At 49.6% G+C, this 16,898-nt stretch overlaps 1 protein-coding gene across 5 annotated transcripts in view; it reads left to right on the top strand.

Annotated features, from left to right (window-relative positions):
- The first annotated feature begins 7,378 nt into the window (after nucleotides 1–7,378).
- The window catches only part of LOC114889001 (transcription factor COE1-like), a 44,298-nt gene continuing 34,778 nt past the window's right edge, over nucleotides 7,379–16,898 (top strand). For 3 of the 5 annotated variants that reach the window (XR_003791929.1, XR_003791930.1, XM_029211712.1), the window contains exon 1: nucleotides 7,379–8,296. Coding sequence is in view for 3 of the 5 variants with exons in the window: in XM_029211712.1 (XP_029067545.1) it covers nucleotides 8,189–8,296 (108 nt within the window). In the remaining 2 variants the exon portion in view is untranslated. Of the gene's footprint in view, nucleotides 8,297–8,814; nucleotides 10,529–16,898 lie in introns of those variants that run through there. The other 2 variants (XM_029211713.1, XM_029211714.1) reach the window with 1 other exon arrangement.

Below are 16,898 nucleotides of genomic sequence, written 5' to 3'. Positions count from 1 at the left end.
AATGACTTCAACAAAGTCACCTATCTAGTTAACAGCGGAATCCTCTTTTGGGTTAAATCATCGTGGTTAACATTTCAAGCAAGGTATCTGATAATTGCAGTGTTTTTCTAATCCAGCTGTCCTGGAGAGGAAAGAATTTAAATTGGCAGTGGTTCCTTTATTCATAAATATGTGAATGCCCACTCTGTGCCTCGTCCTGTCTTAAAGCCTGTGGATATAGAGCTGAATAAATTTGCAAGGCACAGAGGTTAAGAAAAGTGGGTTCTGGCATCAGACCAACAAACTTGGTTTGGGATCTTCAGTGCAACCTTGGACAGGAACTCTAGCTTCACCTGAAAACTGGGAAATTATATGGATGCTTTACTTCATGGTTTTCCTGGTAGATTAAATGAGATAATGAAAGTCAAGTATTTAGAACAGTACATTGCATAAGATGCTCCATGGTATGCTGTCAGTAAACACTAGCTTTTATTGTTAATTTTTGTCATTGTCGTTTGTATAAGCAACCACAGACATTGTCGAGGAGCTCACTGATTAGGGAGGACGGAGAGACACTTAAAGGATATTTCCTGTCCAATATGATATGAGCATTAGGCGAATCAGGAAAAGGCGCGAGTGACTGCCTATAGTATGGGTTTGGAAAGTTTTCGCGGAAGAGGTGAGCTTGAGCCGGTGATTGCAAGAGGAGAGGAGCTTCTCCAGGTGGAGAAGGGTGTAGGCGTTCCGCCCCTGTACAAAGGTGCGGCGGCAAAGGTGTGTTTGGAGGAATCTCTAGGCTCCGGCGAAGTGGAACATTCTAGTGAGGGCAAGAGGAATGAAAAGCGAATCGAAAGCCAGTAGTGGGAACTTGGGTGATCTGGCCCAGGAAAGGCTCTGCCTTGGGCGGCAGTGACGGGAGGGAGGTAGGCAGGGTGGTCGCGAGGTGGCGCTGTGGCTCCACGTAAAGGGACGATTCGGGCACCCGCGGGTCACTGCGCGCCCAGGGCAGCCTCGAGGAGGCGGGGCACGGCGGTCTTGGTGGGCTTGGCACCATCTTCATACAGCCACCAAATAATGACGGTGATAAAGGTAATAAATACGCAGTTAACCCGAAGCAGTCTCTTCTAGGACACACGGCATCAATAATCAGAAACTGTGAGCGAGGAACAATTGAAAGCGCGGAACTGTCCACCAGGGATCAGTGCGCGCGCAATCCGCATAATTTGCGGACCCCGGCGGAACCTGCCTCGCCCGCCTGGAGCCGAGCTGGGCGCTAACCTGTAGCCTCTGCGCGGCTCCTGCGCCCCGTGGGCGACCTCCTGCTACCTGCAGGCCAAAGGAGCCACAGTTTCCACGCCTGCCGTGGGGCGCTCAGTCTGCAGCCTGCCTGCACCGTTCCTCTGACTGGACCTGAGATCTTTGGAGGACTACTTCGCTGGATTTCACATGTACATATGGACACGCGAATCACATATGAGCTCAGGCTCAGACACGAGTACCATGTTTCTGCACACATATTACATGCACACCCGCTCACATAAAGGAGGAATGTCTACACGTGACACATGCACACACTATACACATGCACTTGTGTACTCACTTTTGTGTGCAACAATCCTCCTCAAGCACACGCGCACACATGCACCCAAGTGCGCGATGTCACTCACTGCCACAGACTCGTATTCCACAGACCCACGGTATGCAACCACTCTTCGTTTGTACAAACATATTTGCACACTCACATCACACACATCCAGCAAAGACCTCCAAGCGCGGAGTGGTGCGTAAACACCCAGTGAATTGCACCTTAAAGAAAACACACTCGAGAACTTTTTGTGACTGGGACATCTCGAGCTTGTCTGCTAAACTCCTCCTCCCTTCTACTTTCCTCTAAGCAAACACGCCTTCTCCTCCTTCCCTTCCGCTCCAAATCCTCGGAGGCCTCAGTTTCCTTCTTTCAGATCTGCACTACTGAAGGGATGCTAATTTCCAAACAGCCCGGCAGCCCTGTTCTCCCACCCTGGAGTCTCCTTCCGTGCGGGGAGCGAGGGCCCTTCAGACTCCAGAATCAAGCAGCCTGATCAGACTCCAATCCCACCGGCTGGAGGACTGTGTGGAAGGGTCAGGGGAGGGGTAAGGTCGCGCCCTGGGGCAGCCTTGGACTGGGACCTTTCTGGCAGTGCCCCTAACTGTGTTGTCTCTGCACAGACTAACTTCAGCTTTTAGCTATGGTCATTCCAAGGCCATGTGGCCTTCCTCCATTAAAGCACATCCGCAGGTGTCCAGATTTTTGCCCTCTGATGGGCGTCCCAGGCATCCCCGCAGTCTTTTATTTAGTCTATTTCAATTAGGCGACTTTGCGTCCGCCTGGAGCTCTAAAACTTCAGCTAGGGCTGGGGAGAAGCGGCTAACTGGAGGTCACATAACAAATGTGGCAGAGCCAGGGCTGGAGCTGGCACGACCCTAGCGCGCCCTGCCGCCGGCGGCCCGGAGAGACGCGGGCATCTGTATCCGACCGCTGGAATGCGCACGCAGTCCGCGTATTACAGCTTTTCAGAACCGTTTACCGTCCTCTCTACCCTCTGCTGCCTACCTTCGGGGAGACAGCTTGCGCCCACGCTCCTTTGTCATCCAGGATACCTACGGGCCCGAGAGCTAAAGGGATCTTCGAGCCATGGGGTCAAGCACCAAGGCGAATGCGGGAGATGAGCACCGAAGCTGGGTGAGTGGTTTGGATCCAAGGTTCAGAGCATACATAGGCTCTGGAGAAATTTCGGCTCGGTGAGTTTACTAGCAATGCAGCTGTGGGCAAGTTTCATTTTAATCACAGAGCGTCAGTTTTCTCACCTGTAAAATAGGGGTGATCTTACCTGCCTCGTTTGTCTGTTGTGGGACTTCAGTGAGTTTATGCCCATAAAACCTTCAACAAATGGGATCTATTCTTATCTGGGGACCACCCCAGAGGAAACCCGAGAGTCTGCAGGTTCGATTCGGGAAAGGTTCGTTAGAACCCCTGGCCTCAAGCCCTCGTCCCAGCAGACTAAGCGCTCCAAAGCCAGAGTCCCAGCGGTGTTATTTGCCTGACCTCTACCTCCTAGCTCTCTGTGGGTGACTCTGTCCTTCTCTAGGCCTCAGTTTCCCTGTCCGTGCTGTGGGAAGAGGCACGCTCCCAGGGTCTGGAAGTATCAGCCGGACTGGGCGCAAATCGGGGCTTCTCTGCAGCGCTGGGGGTCGGAATCAGGGTTCATGGTCCAGGGAAATGCCCCCTTCCCTTTGCCGCTTGCCGGAGAGGACTGACAGCAAGGAGGGAGGACAGACGATTTCCGGTGGAACCATGGCCAGGGCAGCGCGTAGAGGCATTAGGAGGGCAGGGGCAGGGTTTTGCCGCGGGCGACCGGGACCCGTTGTTTGACCACCCCCGCCAGCGTCTGGGTGCTGATCAGGGGCCGCTGCGGAGCTGCGTCCCGCTCAGGTCCTCTCTTTCCCAGGGCCCCGGGCCACCACCCTGCACCCACCTATCCCTCTCCTCTCTGGGGCAGTGCCTTGGCCTCTGTCCAACCCTGCCCGTGACTCCAGCAGGGCCGCCTTCGGAGACTTTGGCCTTCATCGCCCCGTCTTTCCCTTTTCCCTTCTTCCCAGCTTTGGAGGAGGCATATTTCCTCCGGTTTCACTCTGGTCTCTGGCTAGCGGCAAAAGGCAGGGGGCCTTTCCCCGACAGGCGGCCCTTCTGGGAGCGTGTCTCCCTAAGGGGGACCGAAACGAGGGAATTTTCTAAATGACAGGTCCCAAGTCTGGCTTCCTGGGGGTGGACTCGCGGTGAAGATTCCCTCTTTCCCTGGGACGTCCCCCTAGTCTTAGCTGGGCGGTGTTTATCTTGTCTCCGCTCTTTTGGGGAGCGGGGGTGTTTCCGTTTGCACTCCCCGGAAGTTACCGCGGCGACTGATGCTCTCCAGGAAACGGAATTGATCTCTTTGTGACGTAAGAGGCTTGGGATGGCCGCGAGTGAGAGGGTTTGCAAGGTCGGGGTGGGGAGAAGGGCTTGCGCACAGGGCCTGAGTTGCCCCCAGCGCGGGGAGACCCCGAGGGCTGGGCAGCCTTGTCTGCTGTCTGGAGCAACGGAGAGGAAGAGGGTGGACGCTGTACCGCGCCCACCGCCAGGCGGAGGAAACTCTGAGAAGCCCCGAGGGAGTCTTCACTCCAGGGGAATATAAAGCCCTTCCAATTGCTCCTGCCACATATAGACTCACTCTGCTGTATATTTTCCTCATGTACATGTTCTTTACCCCTCACTTTCTTCCTCCCTAATTCTGCAGGTCTGGACAAGGCCTGGAAATCTGCATTTCTAACAAAATTCCTCCTTTCCCCATTTGATTACACTGATAAGCAGGGTTTACCTTATAAGTGATTACCGTTATAAGTTACCCTAAAGTCATATCACCCATGCTATAAAGCCTGGGCAATGCTATGCATACAAGTTTGTCTCTCCACAGAGGATGTGGCTATAACGTAAAGAGGATGAAGACATTCTCGGTACATACTTTACAGTCACCCCTGTACACACACGTTTTGCTCGCTGCAGGTGGTGCAAACCTTACATGAGGGAAGACTGAAAAGCGTTTAAGGGATTTTTCAAAGTTTAAAACTGCCAGTGCTACTTCATGATTCACCAGAGGAAATCCACAAAAAGGTACCATTCTGCTGGCCTGGGTGTTGTTCCCAGTTTTCTATCACCCTCTTCGTCTCTTTTCCACCTTCTCTTTAGCTTCCTTCCTACTTAAACATTTCTTACTAGGTAAGAGAGCAAGGTTGAAAGCACAAGGATGCCCAGAAGAAAAACTACGAATACACTCTGCTTGGTTAAAATAAAGTACACTCAGCATCCCAGGTGAGGTATCTGTTGCCTCTGCATAGCCAAATGGACTTGGGCGTAGCAAAAGATACCTGCCCCCTTTTGCTTTTCCTCCCATGGCCTGGTGGATGTGGAGGTTGCCTTCCTCCTATTTAGTTCCTGGAGATTACTGGCTCTGGGGCAGGAATTGGGCTGCTGAAGGCTTCTTTCTCTGGGCCAGTTTCTCTTTTGGATCACGCAGCTTCAGGCCCCTCCACAAACACATCATTTGCAGAGTGATTCTAGATTTGCTTGACCCCCTAGAAATCCATCTGTTGTGTTACTCTCACTGATCCTGGTCATCAGAGTAGCTGTGTCTCTCCTTTCTCTGTCACCTTTAGCAGTGATCTGATGCCCCATTGTGTGTTCCCCATCACTGGGGTGTGTACCTCACCAGACTCAACTTGGGAGTCTTAACACTGTTTACTGGAGAGTGAAATGGAGGCTCCGGCAATTAAAGAGAGGGAGGTATCGGTCTTATGCCGGTGCTACCTGGGGCTCTTTGATAGGAGGGTGGCCTCTGCTTCCTGGTCCCCCTTCTCTGAAGGATCCCCTCAGAGAAGGCAGGGGATGGTCCAGGAAGGGGAAGGGATGGGCTCTGGGGACCCTTTGGGCCTTGGAGGTTAAACTTGGAGCTTTGGGAAATTTTCAGCAGGCCAAGATTCAACTGTGCACTTAAATTTTGTAGAGATGGAGAGTGTCCAGCTTCCCCTTTCCCCTCTTCACAAACCTATAATCCTTCCAGTGTTTCCACCAACATACCTCTCCTGAACATATACTGTGTGCCAGGAACTCTGGTGGGTGGTGTGGGGATCCTGATGGAACAAACAGATCTCTTCGAGAGCATCTTGGAGGAAATGGCATTAATTACAGTACCAGGGAGGAAGAGCTCAGCACATGAAATGGTCCAAATTAAATGGTATAAAACTGGGCAGGCTTTGTGCACAAGAGATAAAGCAGTGTTGAAGACAGTGGCCATGTATCCTCAGGCCTGAAACACAATCTTTCAACTAGTTTACGAATCTGGAAGTGGCTCCCACTTTCCTGCTCTGCCAAGAGTACTAAGTTTAACTTCTGCCTGTCTCCATTCCATTCAACATGGGCATGTGTACTTTTCCATCATTGATCCCATGAGGTCCCTAAATCAAAGGGCCAAGAAAGGCCGGCAGAAAGGGGACATGGATTTCTGGCAGACAATTTCCCCGAAGGAGGCCTTAGCAGACTTGGCTGCATTCAGGGAGTTCCTTTGAGGGCAATGAAACAGAAGTTCACCATGTGCTTATTAGAGGTTACAGCCTGCTAAAAAATGATGGGGCACGTTACCCAGAAACATCTAGCTATTTCCTTTGCCAGCCACAAGCATATAAGTTGAAAGGTCTGAGGGAGGAGATCATTTCGTCTTCCCTTCCTTCCTCCCTTCATTCCCTCCTTCCTCATCTCTCTCTTTCTTGACAGGTGTCAGAGGCCGAAGTTGGGGGGAAGGTTTGTTCAAGCCCCCCATTTTAACAGAATGAGGAAGAGAGAAACTCTACACCAAATAACTAATCAGAGACGTTGTTTTTGCTTTGGTAGCTACTCTAAGGAAAAAACTGTTTGGGGGGCGGGGTTGAGGGGGTGGGGATTGAATCCGAGCAAATTTTAAAACGCAGCCTGGCACAGCTCCAGTGCGAGCATTCGTTAGGTAAACGGTGGTTTACCTATCCCGCGGAATGCTCCAGAGAAGTGAGCACGTGAGGACAGTGCCTAACGCCGGCGGTCTCCAGGCTAGCGGCGGAGCGAGAAGTGTTTCGTGGCTTGACTAGGGGCAGAGCGCGGGTCCCCCACTCCCTGGGGATCCACGGCGCCTTGCTTGCCGGGGCCCAGGGTCCACCCCACCCTCCCAGCGTGGAGGCAGTGCCATCTGCGAGCTCCCAGTGCCGATCTCACGCACCCATTTTTCCAGCCACCACCCCTCCTCAAAGCGAAGAGGTGGACGCCTGGCATGCGCGTCCTGCTTCTTCTGCCCGGGCTCTCCCATCTCCTCCACTTTTGCGCCCGACGTCCCAGGACAGCGGAGCAGGACACGACCCTGGGAGGGCGCAGCCTGCGCGCCTCGAGCGCGCTCAGGGCTCGGCGAGGATGCTTAGCTGACTGCAATGGCCGGGATGCAGACCCCAGCTCAAATCCCTGAGAAGAATATCCTCCTCCCCTTCCTTCTGTCTCCCTTCTGCCCGGCTCTGCCCAGCTCAGCCCCGCTCCTCTCCAGCTCGGACACGGGTACTAAGCGATCCTTCGCGCGCCACTTTGCGAGGAACTTTGGCCGCCTCCCCTGCGCCAGCCGGAGAGGGATGTTAACGAGGGAGCGTGACCCTGCGCTAAGAGCCGGCAGGCTCCTGCGCCGCGATTGGCTGCGGCGAGGCGGAAGGATGGCGTTATGCAAATGAAGGGGCGGGCCCTTGCCGCGCGGGCCCCGCCTCCTCCCCTTGGGGTTAGTGTGCTTGTGTTTAGCTCCGGGGAGAGTCAAACTGGATTCCATAGGGAAAGCCTGCAAATCACTTCTATTTTAGCAAGGAGAAAACAGAATCTCCGTTCAACAGGGTCCACCTCTCTCTCTCTCCCCCTCTCCTCTCCTTTCCTCTCTGTCTTTCCCTACCCCCCCTCCCCCTTTCCCCACCCCACTCTCCCTCTCTGGTTTATCTGTCTAGGGCAACCAGCGTCCTCCTCATCTATACGCACCAAAGAAACATCCTTGGTTGGGAGAGAAGGAGGAAAAAAACAAAAAAAGGGAGAGAGAGGAAAAACTTGCCTGGTAGTGGAAAATGACGAAGTAGCAAAGCCGGCAGCGCGAGTTGAGTCTATTGTTTCTTAAATTGCCATCAGGGTTTTTTTTTTTTTCTTCCTGCTTCTTCAAGTGAACGGTACCTCTACAAAAGGAAACTCCAGTCCCTCCTGTCTTCCACCGGCCTGTGATCATTACAAAAAGAAAAAGAAAAAAAAAAAGCACCCAAACCAAAAGTTAACCAACCAAACAATCCCCAACAGCCAAGCATACATCTCTGTTTTTTAAGTTTCGGTCTTTTTGTTGGATTTTCCCTTCCTTTTTTCTCTCCTTTTTTTTTTCCCCTTCGGGTTATCGCTCAGTTTTGAGCGAAGGTTTACATTTTTAAAAAATTTGCTTTCCAGCCCCCCTTGATGTTCTAGCGCGAGTTCAACGACTCAAAAAAAAAATCTCTGGCTGGCGTTTCTTTCCTTTTTTTTTTTTTTTTTTTCAAATTTTCAAGGGGGAGGAGATTTTCCACAAGAAAAGGTTGTTTTCATGTTTGGGATTCAGCAAAGCATCGAATGGAGTGGGAGCAGCATGAAGGAAGAGCCGCCGGTCAGCGGCAGGAACGCGGTGCGGACGTGGATGCAGGGCGCCGGGGTGCTGGACGCCAACACGGCGGCGCAGAGGTGAGTACCGCTTGGGGACCGCGGCCGGGGAGGCAAGCGGCGAGCAGCAGAGCCCGGAGGTGGTAGCGGAAGCCGCCGCCCCGGGGCCGGGCCGCGCTCGTGCGTCTGCCGCTCGGCTCTGCTCGTCTCCGGGGCTCCACGCCCCCCGGCCGCTCTGTCTTGGTTGCCTGCGGCCGCAGAGCCGGGAGCTGCCTGCGAGGAGCCCGCGCTTTACCGGCACTTTTCCCTGCCTGGTCTGTGACTGTTTTCATTTTGTTTTAAGCCTGAAGAGGCGTCTCACCAGTATGATGTTGGATATCTGTGTTTCTCTGTGATTGCTGTTTCTTTTCAGGCCGCCTGTCTTTTCTTTCTTTCCTATTTTTTTCTGTTCTTTCTTTTTCTCTTTCTTTCTTTTCCTTGCCTTTTCTTCTCTATTTCTTTCCTTCCTCCTTCCTCTCTCTTCATTCTTCTTTTCCTTCCTCCTTTCTTTCTTCTTTCTTTCCTTTTCCCCCTCTTTAAAAAACTTTCCTTCTCCTTCCTTTCCTCTCTTACTTCCTCCCTTTCTTTCCCCCTTTCTTCTCCTTCCCTCTTCCTTCTTTCCTTCCTCTTCTTTCTCCACTCTTTCTTTCTCTTTCCTCTTTTTCCTTCTCTTAACTCCTTTTTCTCCCCTTTTCTCTTTCCGTGTCCCCATAGAATCATCTCTTATTTCTCCTCTCTGGTTCTCCCTCCCTCTTCCTTTAGCTTTCAGTTTTTCTTGGTCCACCCGAAGAACAGCAACTCCTAACTTTAATTCTGATGTCTCCTAAAAGTCTTCCCCACCGTCTAGGACCATGGCCCCTTCTAGCCCCTTTGCCACTCTCAGCTCCTGGATGCTAGGCTGTATGGCCTAGAGGCACTGCTTTTGGAGATGGACCTGGGGGAACTTTCCTGGGCACCCTCAGTACCCTTTCTGGGGACTCCTGGTCCCAAGTGAGAAATGGTCCCCCCCTTTTTTTTAGGCCACCAGCTGGGCTTGGGGGAATGGGAGATCTGGTGGCTCCGAGCTCTCTCCGGCCCAGAGAGGGCGGAAGGGGAAGAATGAAGATGACTAACTACATCACCCTCATCTTCTCCGGGCTGGGGACAAGTGTACACAACACTGTTCCCATCCCCGATGATAATAAGGGTGGAGGTGGTTGGTAGTGAGAGTGAGTTGGGCAACTGGGCTAGAAACAAAAGGATGTGTGTGTGTGTGTGTGTGTGTGCGCGTGTGTGTGCGCGCACCCTTGTGTTGGCCAGGTCGGGCTGTCAGTGGCCGCCCTGCGCCCCCGGCGCCCCAGGCTCCAGCCCCCGGGAGGGCGCCCTCAGCCGTCAGCCCTTATCCATAGGATTTCTGGAAAGGGTGTGAGGATTTCTGCGGAACAGCGAACCTTTGTCAGGACAGGTCTTTTTAAAAAATCCCCAATTCCCTTTCCCACAGCGACCACTCCTGACTGCTCTGAGTTCCACCCGCAGATCCTTTTTCTCCACATGCTTTATTTGGGCGGTGAGGGGACAGACGGCTCCCCGAGGCCGGGCACCCGCGGCTGGGCAGTGGAGGCAGGGGGCGCATGAGGTTTCCCAGAGGATGGCTGCTTCAGCGAGGAGGGGAGCATGTTCCCCAACCATTCGCACCTGCGCAAGGGAGATTCGAGGGGGTGTCGAGAACCAACTCCCATGCCCACCCTCCTCCTAAGTTGTAAACGACCGGCTTTGTTCCACGATCGCGCGTCCCCTCATCCACCGCCACTTTTCTTCCTCCCCATGCAGCGCGCGTCAGGTCGGAGTAAACGCGTACAGCGTTTTGTCTCTTGCGCAAAACCCAAAGAAAACTTTCACACCTCTTCGTCGGGCTCGGGGGGCGCGCAGGTCCTCGGCGGGGAGGACTGGCCGGGCGACAGCACGCGTGTCCCGTCGCAGGCTGGGCCCGGGGCGCCTGAGGGGGCGTGTAGGGGGCCCACGGGGCGTTTTGGGGGCAGAGGAGGCGGGTGTTTGAGGGTTCGCGCGTGTGTAAGGGGTGACAAGGGGTCACGGGTGTTGTCCCGCTGAGCCGTCTAACTCTGCGTCTTTGGCCGCAGCGGGGTGGGTCTGGCCCGGGCTCACTTTCCGAAGCAGCCGCCTTCCAATATGCGGAAATCCAACTTCTTCCGCTTCGTCCTGGCCCTCTACGACAGACAGGGCCAGCCCGCGGAGATCGAGGGGACAGCCTTGGCGGGGTTCATGGAGAAGGAAAAAGTAAGTGGGCGCCTCGGGAGGCGCGCTCCCCCGCGAGGGCAAAGCATCCGTAACACGCCCCGCGCGGGGTCCCCCAAGCCGCTTCCCGTTCCGGGAGAACGCGGGCTCCTCGTTCCTGAGGTTCTGCTCCAGAAAAGTTCGTGCTGAGTCCCGAAAGATGGAGAGAGGCGGGCCCGGCTTCGCACTCCAGAGTCAAGGGCGCCGGGACGAACCCGCCCTCGACCGCGCGACCACGCGCGGCTCCTGCCTCTGCTGGCGCGGGCTCGAGCCCCCAGGCCCTAGGAACGGGATCGCCCGTGCGCGCCCCATGGAACTTTTTGGAAAGTTGGAGCAGTAAGGGTCGGGAGGGCGGCAGAGGGATCCCAGCTGGCCGCAATTTCTGCTGCCCCCGGGCCTGTCCGGCTCCCAGGCCAGGGGTCCCCGCTTGGGGAAAGTTGCCTCGAAGTCGGTCCACTAGCTCACGCCGACCTCCCTCCCGCGTCTCTTGTGTCTTTGCGGCCTGCTGCGACCCAGGACGCCAGCAGGGAGCAAAGCTCAGTCGTCCGCCATCCTCGGGGTAAACCGGCCTCTGCTAAGTTTCGCCCGAAGAGGCTTCACCTGAGAAGGCCCTGAGTGGCTCGAGGGCGGCCGCATTAGCGAGCGCGTACCTGGGCCCAGGTGTGGCGCCTCGGCCCCGCTGGGCCGCTTTCTTTCTTCTTCGCCGTCCTAAGGCCTGGTTCCTCCGCTTAGCATAGACTTCATGCCCAGGTCCCTTGCGTTCAGCGGGCTAGAGCGGTCAGGGCCTTGGTGGCTCCCGGAGAGCACGCAGAGGGACTCCAGCCGTGGGAAGGGAGAGAACCCGGGGTGGGGGGGACGGGGGGGGGATCCGCCCGTCCGATTCCCAGCTGCTGTGCTTGGGGGCGGGGCTGCCTTCCAAACTCCCTCGGGCTGGACTAGAGGCCCTCGTCCGGGAACTGGGGAAGGGGGTCCTGGCTGTGCTTCTCCAGGACAGTCGGCCTTCCATCAGCCTCGGAGCCCCATTCTTTGTTTGTTTGTTTCCTGCAGATCCTCTCTCACTTAATTCTCCTTCGTTCCCCTATCCCCCGCCCCTCCCCCAGGAATGAGGACGCAGCGGGATTTCTACGTTCGCCTCATTGACTCCATGACAAAACAAATGAGTTTCTTAAATTCGCGCCGCGGGGGTGACTCTACGGCCGCGAAATTTGGGAGAGTCAAGGAGCCGGCTACTCCTTAGCGGGAGGGCTGGGACTCGAACTCTCAATGCCAGGGCGGACCGCGCTCTCAGCGCAGCCTTGCAAGCGCCCCAAAGCACGTTGACTCGCCGCGCGGGAGATGGCTGGGCGGCCCCTTCTTCTCAAGGGAACTTCAGACCTTGCGATTTGAGACTACTGGGTGCTGCGCGGGGAGGGTACAGGCTGAACTTCCTTTGACCCGGCCGGGGGGCCCCAGGGGGCGCAAAGGTGCCCAGAGACCCTGGTGCAGACCCGGCTGAACTTGTGAAACCCAAACCGTCAGGGCCTCCGCCGGGGGGCAGAGGTAGAGGAAGCGGGTGAGGGGCAAAGGCAGCTTCCCCAGGAACGGTGCGGTGGTCTGAGAGCGCGCTTGACCCACTCTACACATTTTTTAAAGAAGAGATGGTGGTGGTGGTAGTGCTGGAAGACGGAGCGACAATTGTCAGAAGATATCTTGCAAAAATCCCCCTGCTTTTGCCTCCAAGTTTGGCAAGAAGCCAGGCAGCGTGAGCGAGCTTGTGGTCTTAAAGGTACATAGACGGCATTTTCTTACGTTCCCAGCATGCGGGTGCCGAGCGGTATACATGCCGAGTTATGGTTTAAAAGACACAATTATGAGGCGAGTCAGAAAAGAGATCTGACGTTTTTACGAGGCGCATGAACATTTTTTCTTTTTAAGAAAAAGTTTAGGAATTAAATATCTGGTTAGGTAGTTGGAGGATTTCGTGACAAAAAAGAAGACAGTTTTATTGGGTGGGGGACAAATCAGAACAAAGAGAAAAGTTACCCATTGTGTACTAACCACCAATTCAGTGAGAGGGGTAAGACTGGTTTGCATGATGGCGGTTTTAAAAGATTCCCTTTAAAATAAGGGACGTAGTTTTCATAAATGCTGGCTTGGAAGGTTTCAAATTAGAGTATACATGCATATTTAAAAATTATTTTTAGATACCCATGGCTTAAATATGTTGTACAAAATGCACGTTAATAACCTGTTGGGAGTTTTAAAATCTACTCAGCAAGAACCCATTTAATAACAGCTAATTGTAATTATTACCTTCATATTTCATTGTGAACCAAGTGAAAAACATGAGGGTATGACATGTATTTTTTAAAATGATAAATACATATCTCTTGAAATCTATTTCAAGTTATTAGCCTAAAATATTTGACTTTCTTGAAGATCTGTTTTATTTCTTAGTTGATTGTTCAGAGTAAACACACATTTATACTTTTGGTATTATTACTGTTTTTTATTATTATTACTATACTGGTTTTGATCATTACACAGGATAATTCCCTTTGATTTGGACGCTCTGTATTTTGTTAAATTTTTTTTTTTTGCCAAGCAAAAAAATGCAAAAGCCTGATTTCAGTAACTTTTTAAACAAATGATATCAAAACAAAAATGTCTTAAGTGGAGTTTTGTGTTTAAAAAATTGTCTTTGATACCCTGGATATTTTTTCCTGCCATTCCCATCAGAGGAAAGAAAAGATGGGAGGGGGAGAGGGAAAGTATGATTTCTAATACATATTCCTTATGTACTTATTACAGTTTATTTTTTAAAGAATAAAAACTCCCCACAAACCAGTATGTAAGACCTGTCTGCTTGTGAAACATTGGCCACTTAAATATTAAATTATCGGCAACTCTACGAAGTGGACAGTTGTAAGGAACACAAAATCAGGACATGTTTGACGTGATACCTTCTCTCAAAACTTTATTTTAGGCCCCGTAAACCAAAAGTGCCACAAGAATTGATCTTCCCATTATGAGATGAAATGACTTTACACACTCTTCTAAGGAGGAAGAATAATCTTGATTCTTATAAAGCAATACATCTAATATCATTTTACTAACAAGGTCATAGAGCTTAGGGAAAACTATAGCTTAAGGCATTCTTTGCACGGTTTCATAAATTCTATCGTGGTGGGGATGGGACCAGAATAAGATACAGTGTAGTAATAGCAGGTATAAGAGAGTTACTTGCCATACTGTGACATCTCACTGAAAGTTAAAATTATAAAATTATAAATGTAGGCAATTATATATTTTGGTGGGGAGTGACCTGAAAAAAAGGCTTAGTAATTATCTGAATTTAGTCTAAAAATATCAAGAAAAAAGATTTTTCCAGGCATACCTGTTTGCTTTCATAATAGTTGTCTAATGCCTTCTCTGTAGCTTTTACTTTGAAAGGCAATCCCTGCCCGTTATCCGGTTGCTTCTTCCTTGATTATGTGCTGTAAGAGTTTGGGAAGTAGGTTAGCTTCTTGTGTACACAGCTAATACAATAGTCTTCAAAAAGCAGATCAGCGTGGAGAGCATGACTTTCCTTAGCTGTGACATAATAACTATGTTTTAGCTTCGAAGAGTAAAACAGTGGATTCTCATCTAGCTTGAAATTATTCTGTGATAATTAAATGCCAAGTCGGATTTTTAAATTCTTAAATTTTTGATTTTAGTTAAGTGTGCAGTGACTCCTTCAATCAGAAGTAAGTCTTGACAGAAGGTGACCGATTAAACGGTTACTATTTTTTTCCCCCTGTGAAATTCTTCCAGGTAGATTGACTCAGGATTTTGATAGAGTGCAGAATGGAATAATTTCAGTGACTGATGAGTTCTAGTAACATCATAAGTTTCAGTGGGAATAGCTAAGCATAGTTCAAGTGTCTCCTCTTAGCTGCTTATTTATCATAACATTTTTCACGTCAGAGATGCAGCTTTATGTATGTGATGTCATACCTTTGACTCACAAGTTGGGGTTAAAACTTGAAGGGAATCTTTGGCAAGCAAAATTCAAAACTAGCTGTGCACTTTGTATTTTCATAGAATGTTTGTGATCTTGAGTGGAGTTAGCAGCATTGAGATCAAACAGAAATGTACTCAATCAACCAAGATGTATTGGTAGGACACAGTATTTCACACCTTTTCAAAGTGTCTCATTACGCTATTTGGGGTAATGACTCTTAATTTTGGACTCTACCAGGAAAGGGAAAGCTTTATTAGAAGTGAATGTGTAAGGATCTGAGCCCTCTTATCCCTATGCTTTTCTTATAAAACACTAAGGATATAATTATACTTAAAATATTTGTCCACAGCCGCATAGCACAGGGAAATCAGCTCGGTGCTATGTGACCACCTAGAGGGGTGGGATGGGGAGGGTGTGAGGGAGGGAGACGCAAGAGGGGGAGGAGATATGGGAACATATGTATATGTATAGCTGATTCACTTTGTTGTAAAGCAGAAACTAACACACCATTGTGAAGCAATTATACTCCAATAAAGATGTAAAAAATAAATAAAATAAAAGCATTCAATTTCTGAAAAAAATAAAATATTTGTCCACCAACTAGAAAATAAGAAGCTTGCTTTTGGGAAGGGTTTTTCAAAACCAAGTTTAGCTGGACTAAAAATAGGGTTCTTTTGTTTTTTGTCATTGCTGTTTTTGGTATTCCGTTAGTGAGCATGCAGAAAGGCCTGTAGGATCCAGAAGTTTATGGCTGTTGCATCCAGAAACAGTATCTACTGCAGAAACTCAAATGAACTCAGTGGGAGACGTCTGAGTTTTAATGCGCCTCAGTTCAGATTTTCCTGTAGTATCTGAGATATAATTACATTCTGTGATTGCTTCAGTGAGTTATCTTTAAATAGTTTTTTTAAAAAAAAAAAAAAACCTTTAACTTATCTGCCCTCTTACCATCTTGCTTTGAAAAAAGGGACATTTTTATAATTCAATGAGAGAGTACCAAATTCCATAAAGTTATCAAAAACAAAACATTCCCTGCCCCCAAACCAAAGCTCTTTTTTGGAAAAGGAAAAATAATAAGTCACATAATCCTTGTGTGTATGGATTTGAAGGTAGGTGATATGGTGAGGGGACCCCTAAAAAGCCCCAGGGCAGTGGGAAGTCTAAGGTACAATAATCAGAACTACTGTTATAGTTCTCTTTCCAGCTAATCTTTATGTATTTGTTTTGATGTTCCTGGTACTTTAAGTTATTGATGCAAGTGCATTTTTTCCTATTGATTGTTTCATCATATCCTGCCACAGCTACATAGATTTGATTAACAGCCCTTTCTGTTCATGGTTCTTCATTGGTAGATAAGCACATTTTTAGTGTATCAATATGTTCCTAAGGAATTCAACTAGGCCAGCAGAGAGGTTCTTTCATATATTTGGGGAAACAAACAAACAAAAAATGACACAGCAAGTTTATAGTTAGGAGCCATATTTTAGCAGCTGTCTCTCTTCTTTGGTAACATGTCAAAAATGCAGGTGATTTGAATTTTCTTGCATATAGAGGAATGAAGAAGTTTGGAATTTTTATGCATGATCAGGACCTGTGTTTGGGAAAATGTAAACTCATCACAGTGGAAAATGTGTTGTTTGGAGTCTGGGGGTGAAAACAAAGCTGATGGTTTTGGAGAGATTGCCAGAGCCAGATGGCCTAGTACTTTCCCAGTCTGGCGGTCCAACTGCTCCCTCCTGGATAATATACAGCCATTTGTTTGGGGATATTTACGCTAGAGCTGTTTCCATGTGAATGTTTGAACAGCATTAAAAATGAACATATTAGTAGTGATGCATTTATCGAATTTGTATGACTACACAGTCTGTTCTTGTGTCTTATGTTGCTGAGAGGAATGAAGAAGTGTCTGGATGTTGGTGAATTGTTTATATAGTTGTTGAGCAAGAATGATTTGGTCTTAGTTATTAAACTATGTAAGCATTTGGAAACTAATTGAAGTAATGGCAGCACCTACCTGGAAGCTCAGTTGTGAAAATTAAATGAATTCATACATGGAAAATGCTTAGAACAGTGACTAGCATACATTAAGTGCTTAATAAATTAGACGCTTTTATTATTTTATTATTATTACTATTATTACCCCATTGAGTTGACAAAGCCAGTTGTATCTACTAATATAGTTGTAAATGTAGTTATCATATGAGTGAAATATCTTTTATTACTGCTAGAAAGAGAAATATTGCATGATATTGTTAGAATGATTCAGTTTTTATCTTGGTGTTTGAATAATATGAGAGATTTTATTTGAGACACAAAAGATGCATTCTGAAGCTACCTGCTTTTGGTGCACGTTCTCTTTATTCAGGGCTGTGATGTAACTGAACAGCA

The sequence above is a fragment of the Monodon monoceros genome, unplaced genomic scaffold, assembly GCF_005190385.1.
Source record: "Monodon monoceros isolate NGI ecotype Baffin Bay Population unplaced genomic scaffold, NGI_Narwhal_1 Super_Scaffold_9, whole genome shotgun sequence".
Taxonomy (NCBI): Eukaryota; Metazoa; Chordata; class Mammalia; order Artiodactyla; family Monodontidae; genus Monodon; species Monodon monoceros.
Note: the sequence above shows the minus strand (reverse complement) of the source record. Positions and strands in the feature narration are given on the sequence as shown.